The sequence below is a fragment of the Anguilla anguilla genome, chromosome 2 (genome assembly GCF_013347855.1).
Source record: "Anguilla anguilla isolate fAngAng1 chromosome 2, fAngAng1.pri, whole genome shotgun sequence".
NCBI classification, from domain to species: Eukaryota; Metazoa; Chordata; class Actinopteri; order Anguilliformes; family Anguillidae; genus Anguilla; species Anguilla anguilla.
The window spans coordinates 45,386,769-45,409,592 of record NC_049202.1 but is presented as its reverse complement, the minus strand read 5'-3'; the positions used below and the strand labels follow the sequence as shown (position 1 = coordinate 45,409,592).

General features: G+C 43.7%; 1 protein-coding gene across 9 annotated transcripts in view; it reads right to left on the bottom strand.

Moving 5' to 3' along the window:
* Positions 1–537: 537 nt before the first annotated feature.
* axin1 (axin 1) overlaps positions 538–22,824 on the bottom strand; it is a 75,709-nt gene continuing 53,422 nt past the window's right edge. For 7 of the 9 annotated variants that reach the window (XM_035405436.1, XM_035405435.1, XM_035405437.1 and 4 more), the window contains 9 exons: positions 19,975–20,115; positions 18,295–18,391; positions 15,857–15,994; positions 8,424–8,968; positions 7,763–7,942; positions 7,076–7,324; positions 6,333–6,440; positions 4,735–4,884; positions 538–3,402 (listed from right to left, as the gene is read on the bottom strand). In XM_035405436.1, the coding sequence (XP_035261327.1) occupies positions 3,276–3,402; positions 4,735–4,884; positions 6,333–6,440; positions 7,076–7,324; positions 7,763–7,942; positions 8,424–8,968; positions 15,857–15,994; positions 18,295–18,391; positions 19,975–20,115 (1,735 nt within the window). In that variant the 3' untranslated portion in view covers positions 538–3,275. The remainder of the gene's footprint in view (positions 3,403–4,734; positions 4,885–6,332; positions 6,441–7,075; positions 7,325–7,762; positions 7,943–8,423; positions 8,969–15,856; positions 15,995–18,294; positions 18,392–19,974; positions 20,116–22,824) is intronic. The other 2 variants (XM_035405441.1, XM_035405442.1) reach the window with 2 other exon arrangements.

The following is a 22,824-nucleotide window of genomic DNA, read 5'->3' as shown; positions in this document are numbered from 1 at the left end:
AGGAGGGATGTTTGGACTAATCAGTAAAGCATATGCATTGTCATCCTTAAGAAAAGCAGGGGTCATGGTCTTCATTATAAACTGGACAGATTTAAAAACACTGCTTAACACCCACAAAACTGGCACCATAAAGTAATTTATTGTGCTAAAATATAATCCATAATCTCTGATTAAATAAACAAACCTTTACTGTCTTTATCTTTACAAATTTTTCAGTGAAATTCAAACAAGTTTTAAATGGTTTCAGATTTATGAAGTGGAAGGAGACATGATAGGTTACTTCGTTTTATGAATTATCCGTTACATAGCCTGCTGTTTTCAGAATTATATCTGTAAAAAATAAAGTGACTACAAAACCACAGTTCCTGCTTTCAAACAGCAATATCTTAACCCTTTGCAAAATGACCAATATTTGTAAAGCAATGTTGTAGAGGGATAAAAATACTGTAGCAGGGTTGTAGAGGGATAACAATACGGTGACATATACAGTATAATCTATTTTTAGATTATAAGAGGAGACTAAGAACACACAAACCATACAGTTGTTTAATTTCTTTATTGTCCAAGTACCTTTTAAAAGATAACTGTACAAGTCAGCACACTGAAGTATGACCATGGTACTAAATATCCAAATGTGCTGTTGGTTCAAGACACATATGAAAATGTACATATTTACACAAAGGCATATCCAGAATGAATTTATGCAGTGTCACTTAAAATGATGACTAACAAAGCTGTGGAGGGGTGGGGGGGGGGGGTGGGGGGGTGGACTAGACCCTGGATGCAAGCAAAGCCTCTGACATTTGGGAATCGCACAAAAGACAAAAAGAGATTTTAATATAAAGGCACTCCGTGATATACATTTACAATACAGCCATTTTACATTGGGATAGTCACTTAAGGGCTTTCACAGTAATTCTGCCATTTCATTTTCCATCTCCTGTGACTAAAACCAACAGCATGCTGAAAATTACAATCCAATACAGAGACTGGAGAAGAAAAAAAAAGAAAAAAACTTTGACAGTTTTCCACATTTTTTTATTCAGTTCCTATTCTGATATTTTTGGATATTGAAAAGGAATAAATAAAGTTGGCATTATCAGCAAAACAGCATTTTTTTAAAATGTATGTTTTAGTCACAGAAGTTCATTACTAGATGTTAGCTTTGTACAGACCTGCATATTAGGAAAAGAATCAGTCTAAATAAATACAAAAATAGCATTTGGAGAACATTAAAATTTCCCTAAGCAGGATGCAGATATAGCATGTACCCCCAGCGATTTAACACTCGTTTGATATCCTAATAATTCCTGCATGTCACTTATTTACCTAAATGCATTAAAACATTATACATTCTACTGCTGACCCCTGTAGAATAAAATATATAGTATGCCATTCTCTTCACCTTTTGCACCGAGCTTTGAATTTGAGGGCTATGACCAAAGACAAAAAGAATTTATGCAGATATGCAGTACAAACAAAATCATTAAAATAAAACTTTAAAACAAATTAACTGATTACAAACACTAAAGTCTTTAATGTATACGGTGCTCTTTGGTGTTTTATGATCCAGCAAAAAGGTAGATTAATTTATACTATAGGTTCAATTTTTTTTATTTTTTTTAAACAAATGTCATTAATGTCATCAGGCACCCAAATTTAGCCTAAATAAGTTGAAAAACATAAGACATTCAGTCCATTTTTTAATACATTAAGGTATGTGTAAACATGAATTAGATTTAAAAACCAGAATTAACCCCATGGTTCACTAACAACCCCACTGCTCAGTGATCCAGCATACAGACAGCTTCTGTACAATGACTGATCAATCCTTTCTCCACGCCGCTTGCCAACTCCCATAGATACACTTTACCATCACAACCTGACATTTTCTACACTGCAGTCCCTGAACAAGTGACTCCCCTCTCAAACATGTAAATTGTTTTGAAATGGTGAATGCACATATTTAATGTGTGAACAGCAATCTACACTTCCAAGGACTGCTCTTAAATATTGCTCATTTTGGTATTAATTTACTATAAATGGCATGTTTAAAGAATGCATGGGGGGTGGGGGGGGGGTGGCTTTTTGTTTTTTGCTTTGCTTGTTTTGTTTTTGTTCCCACTTTTGTGGAATACATTCTAGGATTTCCTGCTGATCTGCATGGATCTGCTTAGGGTAAATGCACTAAAGTATACCTGAATAGGGTACCTTTCTCCATGCATGTGGCCAACTGGCACCAGGAAGACTGAAGCTCTGTGACACTACTGAGAATGGAACAGTCCCAGAAAGAGCAAAGTTCCCAGCGAGCATGTACCACACCGAGGAAGTGCAGCGGTTACAGTCATATCCTCCTTCAACAGTCAGAGCACAGAGGCAGCGGTTAAGAGCATGTTCACACAGCGGTTACCTCTGATTTTCAGATTTATGAAGTGAATGGTTGTGTACCTTTACTTCCAGCAGTCGGGACAATATTGGCTTTTCTGGGGGTTTGGGAGGTTTACAAGCACTTGGGAAAAGCTGGATAGTAATAGGATATAGTGGCAGATGACATACACAAAGAGAAATTTTGGACGCTTAAGATGAGCAGTTCAAAACAAAATAGTGACTGAATTGGAGCTGCCCATCCAACTGAATGCATGGGGGTAAAAACCAATAGACTTTTCAAAAAATACTTTCATATATATAAACTTTTTCTGTTTTATGTTTAAACAGAGGGCCTGTACACATCTGGTAGATTTAAAAGTACCTGTACATATCAAAATTACACGAAAGTATTGTTACATTACAAAGGATACTTTCCTTCTATTACATCATATCAAAAATATGCAGCTGTAGTAAACAGATTCAAAGTACAATTTTTCTAGTACAACTTTACAATGCTACATTACAGAGTTAGAAATATACCAAAGAAAATATAATGCTGCATCATTCCTTTTTAAATCGTCATTTTTTCAAATTTTCCCACGAGAAGCAGTTTCTGCTGTTAAAGCACCATTTATTCTCCTAAGCACTGAGCAGCTGGTAAAGAAAAATAAAACCTCTGTGCAGAAGTGGAAGCCTATAAGTCTGTATTAGATATCCCACAGTGACACTTTCCAACCTCTGGTTCTTCCAGAATGTTCCCATCCAGTTGACTAAGACGTTCCCCGTTTCCTCATTCCATTGGATTTCCTCCTCTGATTTCCACCGGAACACTTTCCCTTTCGCTCATCACGACATCTCGCCCCTCTCCGAACGGGGCTTTTCTTTCAGCGTGCCTCCCACTTCGCCCTTCAATCGATTTTCTCCACTTTCCCAATGATCTTCTCCTCGAAGATGGGCAGGATCGCGTCATCTTCACGTACCTCTTCGAACACGACACCACAGTCAAACTCGTCGCTCACCTTCTTGAAGTAATACCTACCAAAATCAAGAAAAGAAAAAACAAAAAAAAAAAAAAAACAGATGAGCTTGTCGCCACGAAGAAGCTTACAATGCTCCCCGGTGTGGTCGTTTGTCCTTCTTTATTTTTTAAAACTGAAATTCCCTCCCTGAGATTGCCCTTTCAATTCATGAGGCCAAACAAATGCACGTTTCCTAAAGCAGCCTAAACCGCCATTTTGTAGTCTACAGTTCTCCTGCTGAGCAGCGCAGTTACTGCGCTGGAGGACCACCCAACTCACACAGCCAGTATGCAGACAGACTACAGGCATCTGATCACCCAGCTTCTGCGCAAAAACGACCCTTAATCCCCTGGGGCCGGTTGAACCAGCTGGACGTAAAAAGGTTGGTCTTAACCGTTAAGTCGATCTTAGCTACATCTGACGTGTTCAATATTTACACCTGTTGCACCATCTAAAAATATGATTAGGTGCAGCCAAGTCCAGCATAGATGCATGTTCAAGTTGACACATGCTATCATGCAAATTTTGTTAGGCAGTGCAACACTGCTACGCTACAATACTGCTACTGCCTGATGGTGCCAACCACTATCTATTTATGTCTGTTAAGTTATTTAATATTTATCTATTTTACTAACCTACACCTAATATTATGACAGAATTTTAAAAAAAAAAGAGAAATTAACTACACCCAGAAATGAAAGTAATCGAAAATTGAACTGTACTCAAAATACATGTCGATACTCGTGTCCAGACAGAACATAACAGCTCAACCTTGCTGAAACGGAAGTGTTCAATCAACTCACTATCCCCGTACATGTCGAGAAGATTTGTCTGGCCTCTGAATATTCTTGCGCGTCTGAAAGTGTGCATCTATTTAAATAGTTGCTCCATATTCATAGGTTGTTGTTGTTTTTTCATTTAGCAGTTTTATCTAGGAGAATAGTCAGACTGTTTCCACTTATGACTACCCCGTATAAGGCATAGAATTATGCAGAATTATTACACCCATATGCAGCGTTACAGTTGCAATCGGTGTCTGGCCACGTGCAAATTTTACGTTGGACCAACCCACAAGACCAGACGTACCTCTGGCTGGTGCAACCGACCCCGGTGACCATGCTGAGGTCACAAACTGACCTGGCATAGCCAAGATTTGATTTGGAAAGTGGGACAGCACATCGCATCGCTGCAAGCTATTTCTTCAGCTTGAGCACACGGTCTGATTTAGTCTTTAATGAAGCAGGTTGTTGTATCACAGTGTATGGAAAATCACAACTGACTACAAATAAGCTAATGTAGCGTCTGAATGGACTGAGTGACTGAGGATGAGAATAAAATGCGGCTTCACCTGTAGCTCCCTTTCTTTGTCAGCAGCTCCTTGAACTGGCCGAGCGTGACTATCCTTCCTTTGACGGACGTCCTGTAGGGGATAGGCTCTCCACAGAAGTAATACGCCACCGTGATGTTCTCACAGGGCAGCTTCTTCACTGTTTTATGCCTGGAAAAGAAACATCGTCCATGTAAAGCGCCGTAAAACAAAACAAACCTTCAAAATACTTTACCGTACTCCCGCCAAGAAACCTACTGCCACGACACACGTCTCGAGGGAACTCCAGACACAACAAAAGCAACTTACTCACGGACATGAGATGTCACAGAATGGCATCACATGGGGAAGGGGGGAAAGGGGGGGGGGTGTGGGTGTGGCGGGGGGGCACCAGGACAGTTTCTCAATTGTGAATCCAGACACGCTAACCCTTCCACCATTTTCTCTGCTCTGAACGCTGGCATGCGGGAGACGCAGTATACGGAGGGATTCATGAGAATTCCCAGTGGGCCTCTGCACAGAGATCAAACGTCAGGAACCAGCTGTAAACGGCGCAAGCTGAAGAATTCGCTTCTTAAAAAGACGGTCAACGACCCCGTTCTGCAGAGCCAATTCCTCCTCTCCTTTTTTCTTTTTTTTTTTGGACGGGGGATAAACCCTTTGAAACGGCTTCAAAGTAACGCAGAGCGACACCATCCCGCCGTAAAAAAAAAAAAAAAAAAAACTTGTGATCATATTTTATGAGCTGGTGTCATCGCTCCGGGCCCTTTAATGCGGGGCTGCGGAAAGGCATTAAAAAGTGGGGCGAGGGTAGGGTGCCGCTTTGGTCCTGCTCTGTCCTGCCAGCAGGTAGCGTGTTCCCGCGCGCTCCCGGTCCCCCATGAAAGCGTGGCGGGGGGCCACATCAGAGCGGGGCGCGGCCCGGCGGGGCCCCGGCACATCCAGGCCGCCGCGCTTTCATCTGCTCATTACCGCCGCTCTGAAGTCTCCCCACATCATAAAGCTGCCTGTCTGACTGAGGACGTGCCTTTCCAGTCTCGTGGGGGGGACTGCACCCCCCCCTACCCCCACCCCCACCCACGGCCCAAAATCCATACACGCCGTATCAAAGCCTCGCTCTCTGCCTTAGATTGATCAGTGCTAGCGAGAGCGTTGCCCTTCTGTTCTCAATATCTGGATAGACACTTGAAAGAAAGTAGAACTAAATAAGATTAGGCGCTATAAACAACAAATGGGGTTAGTTTACTCTACGTAAAACTGTACGACAGCTAAATTAATCACACAGAAGCTCGTAAAAAACCCTTGTTTCTTTTGCTAGGGCTAATTATATCGATTCATTCGAGTCATTTATTGGCAGATTGACTGCATTCACCCCTTATAAAGTAAATTCATCTTTACCAGTCTTAATTTAGTAACTGCAAACGAATCCATCGACACGCACACAAACATACACACACTCGGGTTTTTGTTTGTTAGTGCACTACGAGAGCAAACGAATCGATCTAAAGCTTGGGGACACCAGTGTATATACAGAGCACGGCCTGTATATTCACGGCACTGGACATTCACTTGAGCGGAGGACTGGACAAGCACTACAGAGAGGCAGTGGGGCAACGTACTGGGACTCGGAGAGATCAATGTCGGAGACTGCAGGCACCACGCTGAGCGGTGGGAACAGAGTGGGCCTGACAGCAGCTCGACCCCTCTGGATCACCTCCATCACATACCTGAGGAACAACCCCGGAGTTAGAGACCGCCTGCGGGGTCTCGCACTGTCAGCCTGAGGTGCACACACGCACGCACGCACGCACACACAGGCATGTGCACAAACGCATATGCACCGCACACACAGGCATGCATGCACACACACACACACACACAGGCATGTGCACAAATGCATATGCACTGCATACACAGGCATGCACATGCACACACACACACACACAGCCATGCACACTCGTGCGGACACACACACACGCGATCACACACAGGCATATGCACACGCACACACACACACACAGGCATGCACTCACACTTCCCAACATACTGTACCACACAGACCCTTCTCTAATCTTTCGCTACGCTGCAGCAGCATCTGTCACATTGACCTCATGCCTTCACACACAGAGAAGCACTGCTTAAGCGCTTCACCCAGGGGACGCATCCAACACTAATTTCACAGCCGCAAAAGGGCTCGATCTCGGTGGGAAGAAAAACCTGAGGGGCGAAGCAAGCGGCGCAACCGCTGTCTGCTGGGCGTACGCGCTTAATCCGCGTCCGTTTCGCGGGCGAGGGGCGCGCTCCGAGGAACGGGCAGATCACGTGATCGCCGCGGCGGACGGCGGGGGTCCAGGAGCCTCACCTCTGTTTGGTCTGCAGGGTGCCCGACTTCTTCTTCTCCTCCTCGAGCCGCCTGCGGGCCTCCTCCAGCTGGGTGAGGGGGTTGGGCGCGGGGTTGGGGGGCATGGTGGGGTCCTGGATGAAGGGGTGCGAGGGCTGCACGGTGTTGCGGAGCTGCGCGCTGATCCAGGGGTGGACGGCCCCGGGGCGCTCCACCGAGCTGGGCCGCAGCGCGTCGTGGCTCAGGGTCTTCTTGGGCCCGGCGGCGCTCCTGAGGGGCGGGGGAGAGAGAGAGGCGCCCGTTTGAACTCGGCACGCACGAGCCCCGCCCGGCGGGGGCCGGGGCTTAAGCCTCGATTACACGCCGCTCGCGCCGGGGCGGACCAGAGGAGCGAGCGGGGGCGCCGTAATGAGGCTGGCCCCGCCTCCTCCCTCGCCCTTTAACCCTTCGAGGTCTCAGATCACAAATGTGTGACCAGAATGTCCTTAACTGAACATTCTAATGCTGAAGTAACAATCACTACTGGTAACTGAATGCAATGAAGTTCTAAAACCCCCCCGAGTTAGAATTCTGAAAAAGCATTACAAAAATCCTACTCTCCAACAGGGTTGGAATTTTGAGGAAGCATTCCAAAAAACCTACTCTTCACAGAGTTAGAATTCTGAAAAGACATTCCAGAAAACCTCCTCTTCACAGGAGTAAACTCACCCATAAGGAGCCTTCTTGTGGCGGCCTGCCTCTTTCTCGCCCTCCATCATCCACTGGATGATCTTCTGGTTCCTCTCCAGATCCTCCGGAGGGCCCTGCATGTCAAAGTTGCGGACTTCCTCGCCCTTCCCGGGCTCCGCCTTCTTGGAGGTCCGCTTGGACAGCGTGCTGCCTTTACTGCTGCAAGGACAAATCAAATTTAGCATTTGGGACCCTTTTCTTTCCCACGTTTTTGCTCTTTTTCCTCCTATTTGGACTATCCAGTTACACCGTGAGCTAATACTGCGCCACCAGAACCTGTAAAACAAGGACACTGCTGCTGAAACGTGTGCACTTGTCCAATGTGCTCGCCTGTGAGCTTTAGAGCATTTTATCCCCTACATTTCACAGTCAGAAAAATGCCACATTGCCAATCAGAGGAGAAGCGGATCTTTCGCTAATGGTAACAGGCAGCCTGTAGGTACCAGGAAGGGCCTACGTAGAAACCATAGAAACCCCCTAAACATCACTTAGATTTTTGTCAAAAAATGGTCTTGCTACACACATTCCTTTTTAGGAATACACCAACTGAGCAGAGATGCAGAAGGCAGTTAATTAGAGACCAAGCATAAAAGTGAGAAGGTGAAAAGCAGCAGAGCCATGAAGACGTCAGCGCACATACTTGTGTCCCAAAGACTCCATGGCGTTGGGGGCCACGCCCATGCTGTCGGCGTAGCTGCGGGACTTGGTTGCATAGTGATGCGGCTCTACATTCCAGGCGAAGTTGTTCTGCACCCGCTGCATGGCCTCCGACTCGATCTGCTCTTTGGGTTTGACGCCGCCCGAGTGGTGGATGTGGTAGACGTGCTTGTGGTGGTACATGCTGCCCGCGTCCGGCTTCAGGCCCTGCTTGGCCAGGTGCTTGCCGTGGCCCGGGGCCAGCGGCATCATCAGCCCGGGCACCTTGCCCGACAGGACGCCGTCCGGCGAGCGGGACTTTGGCGAGTGGCGGCCGGTGCCGGGCGACTGGCACCCGGGCGTCCTCATGACACGCTGCACGTGCTCGTCCAGGATGGACTCGGGGTTCTCCTCGTGGGCGTCGCGCAGCTGGAGCCCGTTGTAGGTGGTCTCCGAGTAGCGGGCGCTGTAGTGTTGCGGGGCGGGCGGGAGCTTGTGGCTCGCCAGCGAGGGCACTGTGGAGACGTCGGCGTCGTCCCCTTCCTCTTCCTTCAGGACACAATTGAGACCAGGGAAAATCGTTGCATGAGTATGCATGACAGAGCTTTATCACAACTTTAATTAAATTTATAATACTTTTTAAAGTAGGTTGTATTTTAAACCTCCTAAAATTCCTTATATTACATACAGCACATTAGTTAATGTGTGATGAGCGTTCTGGCCCAAAATGGCTGCTGTGCGTCATCCAAGTGTGTGCTACACATTGGTGGTGGGTGAGGTGAGTTCCCACTCGTCACTGTAAAGCACTTTGAGCATTTGGAAAAATGCTTTATAAATGCAATGATTCATACATTCATTCATTTACATTTATGGTTCAGTAAATGCTCCTTTTTAATAAACATTCAATCACTTTATACAGCTGGGTGATTACTGAAGCGAATCAGGTTAAGGACATTGCCCATAAGAACAACAACAGTGCCCCAGCTGGGAACTTTTGAGTGACAAGCCCAGTTCCCTAATGAACGTACTCCACTGCTGCCGGCTGCTATCAACATGGATTTATTTTTTGTACCGTAGTACGCCTGTTTATTCAACTTATTTACACTTGAAAACCGGCACCTTACGGAGTGAAACCCACCCCCACCCTGAACAGTTATATTACAAGCGGCAACTCCGACTTTCAACCAGATCTATCCGGAAAGTTTGAATTCATTGTATTAGCAAGATACGGAAGGACACACCAAACAACATGGGCGATCACATAACCTCCACTCCACCCGATGGCGGAGGCAGATAATTACTTGAAGGTCACATGTTGAAGGTTCGTGTTTTCGGCAATATTCTAAGTTTTGTCAAGGGTTCTACCAGCAGAGGTCACCCTGCTACATTATTTATGCCTTACTACCCCGTCATGATGACTGCACTGGTGCAGAGAGAGAGAGAGCGAGCGAGACAAAAGAAGCGATGATCGAGAATGCACACCCTGACATTACACACTGCGCTTTTAAGACGTTCGCCTTCATTATGGCAGGTGTAATTCAAGACTGCGTTCACTTCCCTAGCCGAGCTGGAATCTGGCACGTAGCCCGTCCTTTCAGCAGAGATAAAAGAAGCCTGGCACGTACGGTTCTAGTGTTCCGCGGTACATGTGCGCGCAACCTGAATTTGCCTCATATATAGGAGTTTTCGAGTCCTGGGACAGCTGTGCGCAGCGCCTTTCTCCAGAAGCAACCTTTCGGCCACCGGCCGAGGCCGCCCCTTCACCTGTTCGCCCGGGTTCGAAGTAACCCGGCGTGGAGGCCTTCGGCAAACGGCGGCCTGAACTGTACGTGCCGGCTGCCTCGACGCAGACTCCGGGTACAGGATCGTGATTCCGAGGCCGTTTTTTGACGAGCGGCTGGCGAGCAGACATTTTCTCCTACGAGGAGCTGCGGAGAGCATTGCTCCGCGCTCACAGTTCATTTTGACGAGGGGTTGAGCTGCCAAATCGAATCTAGCCTTTTTCACATGCACGCAGTCAGCCTCTTCTGAATTCATTAGAAAACACTAAACTGGTAGGAGAATGCAATGAATTTAAAGCATGCATATTTATGAAACTCGACAGTTCAACTGTGGCCATATTGGTATTATGGATAAACAGATGCAATATTTTAGGCTTCGTCAAACTGCCAGTTATGGAAGAATAATCGGGTCATATTTCAAAATGCAATTCAGCGACCGTTTCATTTTCATTTGATGCGTGCAAAAATCGTGACATATTTCAAATGCAAAAGCCCGGTCTCATTGTATGCACTTTCTGACAATATGAAAATTTAAAAGCAAAGACCATTTGACTCTTCATTTTCCATATATACATTACAAAACCTTATAACAATTATAATGAAAATGGAAACAATCAAATCTGTTTATGTTTGAAATAACATCTTGTAACAGCATGATTGATGACAAAAAGAAATAATTCATTTTGTCTTACTTTATTAATTTGAAAGCCAACCAACTTCTCACGGTACAAGACAAAACAAAATCTAGTGTCGTTCTTCCATTTGCAATTTCACAACTGAAGTCATGCATCTACCCGGACAAAATTCAAACAATAATGCAAACAGCAAATGCTCCTTAACGTTTTCATTTTCAAAGTCAAAACACCTGTCAGTCAAAAGACATGGAGCATTACAGGGGCGGCTTACACCCTAAGAAGTCCCCCTTACAGACCAAAGACTGATTGTTTTTTTTTTTCATTTTTATTATGCACAATTAATGAAGAATATCTAAAAAAGCATGTAGATGTCAGTTTATTTTAACCTCTAATTTGCATAGTGCCTAGATTATTGCAAAACAGTCAAGATAGCGAAAACTGATGAGTCGGTGAGGCATGCGGTGAAGCAATGCTCAAAAAAGGAATGTCTCATAGTGTTGGCTAGCTACGCAAGCCAGTCAGCTACTCAAGGGCTACGATATCTACCCACATTCAGCGGATCACTAGAGCTAGCCACAAACTTTAGATGGCACTAAAATCAAAGTGGATTATAAATACTGCCTCTCCACCCAAAGACTCCTCTCAACATTGGTAAGACTGCTGGTTCACAGTTAGTGAATAGGAACTTCAACAAAAATTGCACAGCTTTATTGCAAAACAATGTTTAAACTGGAATGTGGCTGAAGACAATAGATGAGGTTCCATTAAGGTTAAGTTAAGCTTAGTCAAATATTCTTTTCTGAAGTATGACTGCCTGGCTTATTTTATTTTAAATGTTCACCTAACGACCACTGACATGCTGTATTCCCAACTGACTTTATGGTAGCATGTGCCATCTACAACTATGGCTGCTAAAGCTAGCTAACTAAAGTTATGCTAACAGGGTAGTTTAGCAGTCGTCGCTAGACCATCAGTTAAAGCGGCAGCCATTACACTGTGCAAAAGGATCAAAATGACCACCTTCACTTCGGCCTTCACGTTCGCATCCGTCTGTCACCTTTTTCCCCAAGCTTCCCGGGGCTAACAGGCATCACTTGATAAACTGGACTAACACCCCTTCCCTCAAGCAGCCAGCCTACACAATTTGATTGACAGGTCTTTTGACTTTGATAAAAGAGAATGCAAAAGAGGGATTTCATTTTGCATTTTAATTTTGGCAGGGCAGATGCATGACCATGTCAAAATGGTAATGTAAACAGAAGCAATGCCAAGGGATTTAAAGTCACCCTTGTGCCACAATAACATGAAGATGAAATGTTAAATGGAAAATTAAATAATAATTTCCTGTCTGTCATTGCTCATGCAATTACAATGAGAAACTGTCATTTCAAATGTGAAGATTTATTTATATTTCAATGTTTTTCATTTTCATTTAAATTATGACAGGGTAAGAGGGCAAGAAAAATGAAATGTGAAAGGGAGTTTGCATTTAAATTTTCAAATGGTCAGTTAAGTGCATACATTAACATAAAAATGAAAATGCAAAATATTTCATTATTAATGACCTAATTTGTTAACACAAATTAGACTGAATATTCTGAACTGACACTTGGTAAAGCAATGATGGGCAAGCAGTTTTTATCAAGGACTCTCCACCTAATTTTAGCTTTGCCCAAGTAGTGAGAAACAGAAAAAAGGCGTTTCTCACTACGTTTGCCTCCACAATATGCCATAAAAATGTCATTTCGTGATTTTCCCCTCCTTTGAATATTATGCAGTTACCCTTAAGTGTGCACTCACCATTTTAGCAGTTACGCTATACAAAAAATGCCCCCTACTTTTGAGTGACTTCGCAGAAATGCTCTCGGTTATTTCTGCAAATTAGGATAGGACTATTATAATGGGACGTTTTAATCTGCACATAGTTAATCCTGTTGATCCTAACATTGCTTATTTTATCAATCTCCTAGGCTCGATAGATTTAACACATGTCAAAGAACCCACTTACAAGCATGGACACCACTTGTCATTACACAGGGAGTCATTCTCAATGTTACCTCCATTGCTGATATTGCTGTTTCAGATCATGTGCTTACTAATTTTAAACGAACTGTTAAGAAACGTTATCTTTACTATGAAGTGGCTGATAATTTTATTTCACATTGACCCTACCACCTCCCTGTGAAAACTCACTAATAATTTCTGTTTGAGAATAAGGACTACACTTGGCTCCATTCAAAACTAAAAAGACTGCACATAAGCCATGAACTCCCTGGAAAAATGAGTTTAAATTTGAATTATGTCATGATTTTTCCGCACAGCAAATTAAATCAAAACGCATTTGCCACATTGCATTTTAATTTGAAATACGACTCGATTATGTTTCCATAAAGTGCTTCACACCAAGCATTTTGAGTAATATTAGCCTGTATGTGCCAACTGCCTTCATGTAATTTTTATGAAGATGCAAAGACATTTAATTCAAGTGACAGTCAAGTAAATGCCAAGCGCTTAGCGCAGGTCAAGTCGGGGATAATTGTAAAGGATGCATATATCATCTTCTGCAATCAGTGCTCATCAGACTGCATAGAGAGAACTATTCTTAATGGAGTGCTTTTCTTATAAGATGCAACATGTTCCACTGATTCCTAGCACTGGTGTTAAAAGCCAGATGTGGGCCAATTGTAACCATCTCATCCATCAGCGCCCATCAATCCGCGACCCATCAATTACTCTGGGCTTTTCACAGGTGCCACGTCAATACATACAATTCAGTGGATTACATTTCTCTCCATTTATCACTTCATAACCCCAGCGGAGGGCCACTAGCACCGTACAACAGTAGATGAGAAGAGTATAGCGGTTTTTTTAATACCATTTGTGGGGGGGAAAAAAGTACATTTGTTTAGTTTTTTTCTAAATGCTAAAATCGTCAGAGTAGTACAACAATGCCAAATATAGTCATTTACAGAACACCAAAATCTCCCTTAATGGCTGAAATGCACCGTACCGTGACGCCAACTGCACGACCAGGAGGGCTAACACTACAATACATCTGCCTTGAGACTTAGCGCCCGGCCTTTCTGTATTGCAAATAATCTATTTGTGGAGTTTGTTGGCATTTCTTCACGCCCCATTGGAGTTCAAACAAACCCATTACGCTGTGCGGAGCTCATGAGTGCCTCAATCTGCAGGTGTTCCACCTAACGCTGAAGACAAAGTGGACGAAAGCGCACAGAAATCCCTGATTCGCTCGGGCTGGAATTCCACCGAATAAATCACAGCGGCATATTTGCCATTTTAAAACAGAAATGCGCATTGCTGCGAACCGAATGGCCGGCCGGCCTTCCTGCTGAAAACCGCAATGTGAGAGAGGGCTTGGTCACGGGCAGCCACACACACACCATTTATGGACAGTTTAAAAACAACAGCACTTTAAACGCTACCAGTGAGCTCACTCGACTCAACTGCCGCACGCCCGCTGCCAAACACAATGTAATAGAATATAAGCCCGCGAGGGCTATTTATCAGTTTATTTTGGTAACTGCGAACGGCCACACAAAACAAACAAAAAAAGGTCAAAAGTTGAAAACGGCTCGAGATAAATGACAAATGTCATATACTTCCCTGTTGCATAGATCGTGTGAATTCAATGGACGACTGAAGAAAGGGGAGAATAAACAATGAGTCATATTTTTTTAATGTCCTGCTAAATATTAGGTGCAAGAGTGCCTTATTCGCACTGCCATTCAGTCCAATTAGTGCTAGTTTATTTCAGAGACAGGGTTTAAGATGGACATTTGAATATGACATTCATTTCTGAATATTTTTTTTTAAATAATGAAAGCCTATTACTTATATAAGCCCACAATATTTTTGATGGCTCATTATTAATTGATCTCCATAATACATGGACACATTTAATTTTCAGAACTGTCATTTCGCTTTCCAGTTGGGCTCCCCTTGCCATGGTTACACTTGCCATCTCTGAAGGTCCCTCTAAGAAGCACTGATAATCAAAGGCAAAATGACCAAGTATATTGCATTCCTACTTTCCTAATTTTGTGCAGATGGCCAACCACACCAACGTAATTATAACCACGATAACTTCCGCATTCAAACACTGACCCTGAACGAGGATATAACTATTCGTTGCATATGCAAGCTCTTATTAACACTGATTGAAAAGGCCAGGTTGCAACACCACCTCCTCCACAAAAGCTGTCACGCTCACACAGCTACCCACGGCAGATTTTTTGCCAATCGCCGTTTTGGTTGACTGACACAGATCATCTTTGTTGAGCTCAGTGCAGGCAGCTGACCCAACATTAACAGAGGGGGGAAAAACAAGCAGCTGGAAATGGCTGCAGCTCAGATTGAGGCTCCCTGATGAGTTCAAAAGCACCAGCAGCAAATAACTATTTATACGTGCTTCTGTGACAAAAGATTTATAAGCTAATGTGAACTATGAGGCACTGATCACTATGACTAAACGGTACTTAACAACTTCCAACAGGCTATCAAACATTTTGCCTTGCAATTCAGTAAACGTGCATAATTTACATGTGCTTTAGCAGCATTTTAGTGATTCAGAGCAAAAATGATCAAGCAGCAGTGGAAAATGGGAGTGATTTTTCTTTTCTTTTTTGTTCTGGGCACTCTTCATTTAAAAATGTCCAAAACCTAGTTCTCATATAAAAAAAGATACTTTGTTGCGTGTAGCAGTTAATTAGGTAGTTTCTATCAGACTTAAGACCAGATTCACCTGCACGTAGAATATGACTACACCAGTACAGAAGCAAACATGAATGTTCTCACGTTTGACCCCCAAGTGTGATATATCAAGAACCACAATGACTTTAAGCCAAACAAACTGAAGCAAATATTTTTCTTAAATTTAGGTTCAAAAAGGGGGCAAGTCATCTCTAAAAGAAGGTTTAGAATGTACACCTCGGGTGTAACCCCAGGTGACCTCACATAAAACAAATCCATACAGACGCACGCAGTCCAGGTACACATACCAATCGGACCCTCTTCAGTCTCTCCTCCAGCTTCTCCTGGGCCTCTCTGTCCCGCAGGACGCCCTCCAACCGGCTGATCAGCTCCGCCGCAAATTTTTCCGGGTCGACGTGAATATCCTTTGGCATCCGGTATGTGCGCTGCAGAGGGGGACAACCGTCAGCTCCGAGCAGCTCGGCAAGCGCCGCGACATCCAAGGCATCGGGTTCAAAAAAGCGTCTGTTGCGGTTTCTGAACTCCTCTGAACATGCCTACGCATTTTCATACCGCACAGGGGCCCAGGGTATGGAAAGGACGCGATAGTCCCCCCGTTCTAACGCGGGAACCGAAACCGTGCAGAACTGGAGCCGCAAACCAAAGACCTGGCAGGGCTCCAGTTCACGTTTCTGTTCCATTTCCTTTCACGGCACCGCTGACGCCCACCGCCAGGCCCAGCTCATCAGGGGAAATTGAGAGGCATCGTATTTCTTCAACAAGATGGTGGAAAACGGTATGAAGAGCAGAAAGGTAAATAGTTGTTCTTGGACAAATTTCAGGCCTTAGGTTGCATAATGTTTTCAAGTATTTGTCTTTGATCTGCTCTAGGTTGCACGGCCCAACAATCTACCAATGGCCTTGCTGCAGTTATCCAAATAACTCTGTTACATAGCATGATTTATTTTTTGTTGGACTCCGCAATTACATTACGACTGCACAAAAAGTATGTGTGTGTGTGTGTGTGTGTGTGTGTGCGTGTGTATGTGTATGTGTGTGTGGGGGGGGGGGGGAGGGCAGAAAAAACAAACGTTTTAGAATGGTTCTGTTAGCCTTAGCGTCCACACAATCCTGAACTAATCTGAAACACAGTACTCCACATTACAGCCAATTTTATGTGTGAAAGTATGTTCTCCACACACTAGGCCATTCATTAATTCATCCATCCATCCATCCATCCATTCATTCATTCATTCATTCCATCAAAAATAGTGGCCTACCAACTTTCAGGTAACTGGCAGACAAAATGACCTCTATCTGTGCGGATTACAGCAAAGCGTCTAAACTTGGTACAAAAGAGACACTGTGATATTCCCTGCTTCAATATTAGTGTGATTCCTCCAACAACAATTCCCTAAAATAAAATTTCTCTGGAAATAGCTAGCAGGAAAAAAAAATAAACAAACACTTTTAAAAGAACACTCCCCTCAAAAATGCTCTCTACCAAATGGCGGAACAGAAAACCAAAAATACTTCAAAGCGCAAACAGGCTTTGGTTTCAATTAAGCTGACAACGCAATCTGCCAATGCCTACATGTTTGTATGGTTTATTTAGCTATGGCTATGCATTATCAATAACATAAATAATATGTTTTGCTATAGTAATATTGTCAGCACAAGACCACTTAAAAAGGCACTGCCCCTGACGCTCTCTGATAACTATCACTTTAAGACCACTGTATTTTGAATGGAATACATATTTATTTGTAAATGGAACAGGATGTTCTATGAATGAATAATGCAAACAATCAAACGCAAGAGGGGCTGCAGAGCTATGGTGTGTGCATTGCCATTTCTGCCATTTTCAAACGAAAATCCGGTGAAGCTATTTTTATTGTAAAAAGAAGCCTTCTCCCTGATAAAACAACAGTCACTCCTGTATGCTGATGTTGCTAAAAAAGAAAGAAAGGGTTTTGGAAGTTTTCCGTTTACAAATGATAAAATTATTACAATTCTCCCACTTGTCTCAATGAGAAGGCAAACATAAAGCTTACAGTTTTCATATGCATAATTTAATAAGGGAAAGCAGAAGGTAATAGAGCGCACATCAGCTATCATTCTACCCACCCCCCCCCACCCAAAACTCAGTTTTTAAAACTTGGGAGCCCCAATTAGGTGGGAACTTCCACACTGGGAGATAAAGGAGGAGTCAGAGCAGTCACAAATTGCTCAGATCTGCTGTGAAAGGAGCAGTTTGGGCCTCCGCAGAAACGCGAGCGAGAGCATTACGCCTCAGTTTAGACACCTCGCTCCCCGCATCAGCTATTCACAGCCAGATGATCAAAGCACTGCGCCCACTGCTGCGCATCTTAAGAATGCAGAATCTCATTTCAAGGTGGAGCCGAGAGAGAGGGGGAGAGGCAGAGACAGAGGGAGGGAGGGAAGGAGAGAGGCAGAGACAGAGAGAGAGAGAGAGAGAGAGGGAGGGAGGGAGACGCCTTTGTGCGGCAGCTCTAAGTCAAGGATGGAAACGTGCTTTGAGAAACGTAATGCTGCAGATGCCTAGAGAAACGTAATGCTGTAGTTTTTTTTATGTGACTCGGTGTGAGGGAGAAGGATCAATTTAATTTGACAAGCGGGCTTAGTTGTTTGTGTGCGGTCTTGAGGCCGTTCCTGAACGGCTGCTGCGCTGTCTGACGGCAGCGCCGGGGGAATGGAAGTGGGCGTGGGCCACGGGGAGACTTACAGGGATATGAGGTAGTGGCACTCGCCCATTTGCTTTGGCGCTTTCCTGCATCTCCCGCCGATGCTGCTTGCGGTACCTATAGGGTGGAATCCCATCTCTGCAAAACACCACACAGCAAATTAGCATTAATATACTCTGTGACACATTTGCTTTGTGAAAGTACATATATATATATATATATATATATATATATATATACACACACACACACACACATATATATATATAATGGTATTAGCTTGGTACTTGTTTAAGCATCTTACTTTGGTTCACATTTCCCTCAGACACACACTGCTTTTGGTTACTAGTATGCATCTTACAAAACTTGCAACTCTCTACATCTTACAAAAACTTGAAAACAGCACAGGAAATGAGCGACTGCATTTCATCCCTAGAAGAAGCGCCTCTGTGAGACGCGGGAGCTTGCTGTTCAGCGATACGGTGGCGGTACAGGTATTGCTTCACAGGAAGCGTCCCCACTGTTTAGGCTTTGGCGGCTTCTCGGGTCGAGAGCCTTAGCGAGTCCAATTACGACATCGTGTCCCCCCCCCCCCCCCCCCGGTAAACCTGCGCTGGTCTGCCGGTGGGACGGAAAGCGTGTCGACCGGGCGCTGTGGTTCCGTCCCGCCAGGAGTGACTCTCCTCTTTGTCAGGAGCTCCGTGGCAAGCGGCTGATAATGGCCTCTAATCTATCCTGCTTCAAACACATGTTTTTGTCCCGCTGCGCAGCCTTTGATGTTTCTTTAACTTAATTCCCCAGTGCCATCTCTGAACATAGCACGCTGTCTCGCTGAACGCTCCCTGGCAGCTCGTCCCGGCTCCGCTCTTTCAAAGGAAACGCTCTTCCGGGTGGAGGGGTGGAGGGGTGGAGGGGGTGGGGGGAGGCTAAATTACGGCATTTGTCCAAAAGTAAATAAAACCTTACAAGTGGTGACCGACTGCTGAAAGATAAACAGTGTGGAAAAATACTTCCCTCCCAGAACGGACTTTGCTGCTTTAATCTCTGGACTTATGCTGCCTTTTAAAATAAAAAAGAAAAGCTCAGAAAATGACTAAATAAAAAAACAGCATAGAAAACAGTACAGATGAATCATTCTGTAAACAGCTTTAACTGCTGTGCCCATAATTAAAAGGTGTATACTTATACCCTCCGTGAACATGGACTCATATAGCAGCAACATCGTTGCAGTTTAATTTCCCTATGATGTGCATTCAATTTTATATAACACATGATACACATTTTTTTAAATGTATTCATTTCAGAATACATCAGGATACAATAAAATTATAGAATGACTGTGAAAGGGCACCTAATACAACCAATAGTCTACTAAGATAAAGCAAAAAAATTTAGCATCTATGATTGGAGGTTTTTAAACCAAATCAAGAGGAAACATCTAATCTTGTGTGCCACACAGGCAGATACCTTTGCTTGCTTAGAGTGGCTGAGAAATGTTTAAATCCACTCAAAGAAAATATTTCAGAGGTCTATAAAAAGTAACAAAAAAAGAAGGAGAATAAAAAAAGATCTGGGTTGTATTCAACTGGTTAAAAATTTATATTCCTGCAGTTTTGGGCTTCCTTTCCTGCAGCCCAGAAGACTAGCTGCTCGTGTGCTGAAGTTCAGCCTTGCTAGGAATGAGCCGTGTGGGGTTTGCGCTCGGGGAAGGCGGTACGTACACGCTGCTGTCCGTCAGCGAGAGGGTGTCCGCGTCGCTGGACATGCTCTGCTGCTCGCTGTCGTTGGCGCTGGTGGCGGGGGCCAGGGCGTACCCGGTGTTCACGTAGTAAGGGTTGATGGGCTCCCTCCATGACGACTGTCTGTAATCGACAACAATCGAATCTCAGTTGTCATGCAAGTGTACCACATCATAAATATACTGGGTCAAAAGGAGGCATTTCACATGTATCTTTCTAATAGGGAGAGAACTGAAATGCTGTATCGATATCACTTAGAAGGTAGGCTATACATCAGTTTCATCCATTTTTGCTACACAATTCTTGATGTCTGAAATGTACTGGAAAATAAAACTGCTTCGTGAGCTCAAACAGAGGAAGACATATGTACAGGAGAAGCATGTTACAGATAAAAGCACAGTCTTTCAGTCAGAATGAATGGCCTTTATAGTTTAGCACAAAATCCCAGTGGATTTCTCTCGCAGCCCTGATATCACCAAAACTGACTTCTTTCACAAGTGAACGTCTACTGAAGGTGGGGAACTTCAATTAATTGCTCTTTTCAGTATCTGAGAGGGTTCCTCGATTGACTTAAAATCCCAGAACGGAACAGCTGAAACGGCATCTTTTCATGAATTATAGATCTTGATCGGATTTTGTTCTCTTCGTGCCAGAAAAACAACCCTTGAGAATCTGCCAACCCCTGAGAACCCCTTCTTTCTGACCACTGCCTGAGCGCAGTCTTTCTGCCAAAAGGTTAAATCCACCATTTGTAAGTGTCAATCAATATCACTCAGTTAAAACAGAAATAATCATTCAACATGCCGTAGAGGCAAATGAAATCAAGATTAAAATAATCACAACCTACATCGATTTTTCTGAAAATATTCTAATTAGGAAAGTGAAGAGTGAAATGCTACCTGCCAATTTCCCAATCCCAACAAATCATGATTGATGGTCTACTCTCATACCATTGAGAAATATCGATAATGAATATTCCCTTCCATCAACCACCATTGTTGACATATTTGCAGTTACAATAAATGCTCTCATCTGGGGAGATGACAAGTTTACCATCAGTAACGTTTTCGCATACTGGCATATCTGGTTGGATAAGTGGTGATCTTTTCAATGCAAAATAGCCAAGTCTAGGAACATGGCATGTATTCCTGGCTGAACTCACGCACGCGACTGTTTTTCCTCAATCAGTGAGGCAAGTCTGCTAGTTAGCTAGTTGGGTACATTTGCATTTGATTTATCCTGTTTCTTAGCAAGATAGAGCAGAAAGGCACTGAACTGGCAAACATGTGCTTTGTCTTTATTTTTGGCAGAAAGTAACAGCGGCAAAAACTTCAGATGTAATTTACATAGCAACAGCATCGACAGCGGTCAAATGACATCAGTGGTGATTCAGAACACTACCAAACTACCAAAGATATAAATCCATTCTGTAATGGGACTTTTGCAATACATCGAGGGAGTAACATAAAAACAGTCTGCCACCGGCCATAAGAGAGGCCGTTCCACTTTGAACCTGCCAAATTTAAACTTGGGTTTAAATATGAGAGAAAGAATCTCATAGCACGGATAACAACAGAGAAATATAGGCTAACTATAAATATCGCACATTACAAAGTTTGCAGTATACATGAAATACATAACCAATGAAAAATACTTTTACCAGCACCTGCCATGTTTTTGTTTTATGGTACAAATACAGCCATGGTTTACACAGTTTTACGTTTATATGCTCTTTACTCTTGAGGCTTTTGATTGTATGAATGTCGTACGTGCTCTTACATTGTGTTTTTTGTCCTTGATGCCCTCATGTTGAATTTCATTTTGCCCTTACTGCCTTTCAATTTGGCCTTGGTGCCTCATAAAATTGTGCCTTTACTTTAAGACCAAAGTGTCCTTCCCCTAAAAATAATTTAATTTAAGCCCTGGCTAATGTTAACGTTCCTGTGTACTAGTTAGCGACTGTTGGGTGGCTAACGTTAGCAAGATTAACTGTCATTTTATTTAACAAAATAAAATTTGCTCAGCTAATACAGTGCATCCATAAAGTGGCATTGTTAATTAGATTAAATGAGGCCTCTTGTGATGCTGCTACACTTCTGTTTCTGCATTTCTAAAATTGATTTTACATGGCAGGACATCAGTGCAGACATCAAGAGTGCACAGCTGTATAGCTGCCACTTTACAAACGGCAAAAGGGCAATTCACTGTCGCAGTTGGTTCCTCATGAAAACTGCTTTAGGTTATTGTGATGAAGAGCCCCAATGTGGTGACTTTCTAGCAGAGCATGTTTAATTCTGTTACATTACATTACATTACATTATAGGCATTTAGCAGACGCTCTTATCCAGAGCGACGTACAACAAGTGCATAGGTTTCATGATGTAGAGGCGCAAAAGAAACACTAGAGTGAAGTAAGGATCGTAGTGCCAGAAGTGACCACATCGATCAGGACTCCAACCCTGTAGAGTAAGCTTGTTCAGCAAGCAAGAATCCTACCAAGTACAAACTAGCACTGGAATCACACCTAATCATACAAAAAACAATCCTGCCAGATACACTAACATAATCAAATTATCCTAGCTAGGTACAGTGAGCTGAGCTATAGGCTAGGGAGGGGTGGGGAGAGGTGCAGCCTGAAGAGATGAGTCTTCAGTCTGCGTTTGAAAGTGGTAACACAAGTGTACAAGAGTAACAGACTGCGTTTCTGCTGTCTGTTACAACAGACAGCAGAAAATGCCTTTAGAACATCCAGTTACATGAAATTCTTCTAAACCCTCAGTGGTGGAGGGCAAGAGACCAAACAGCCAGGCACGCCAGAGCTACGTCAAATGG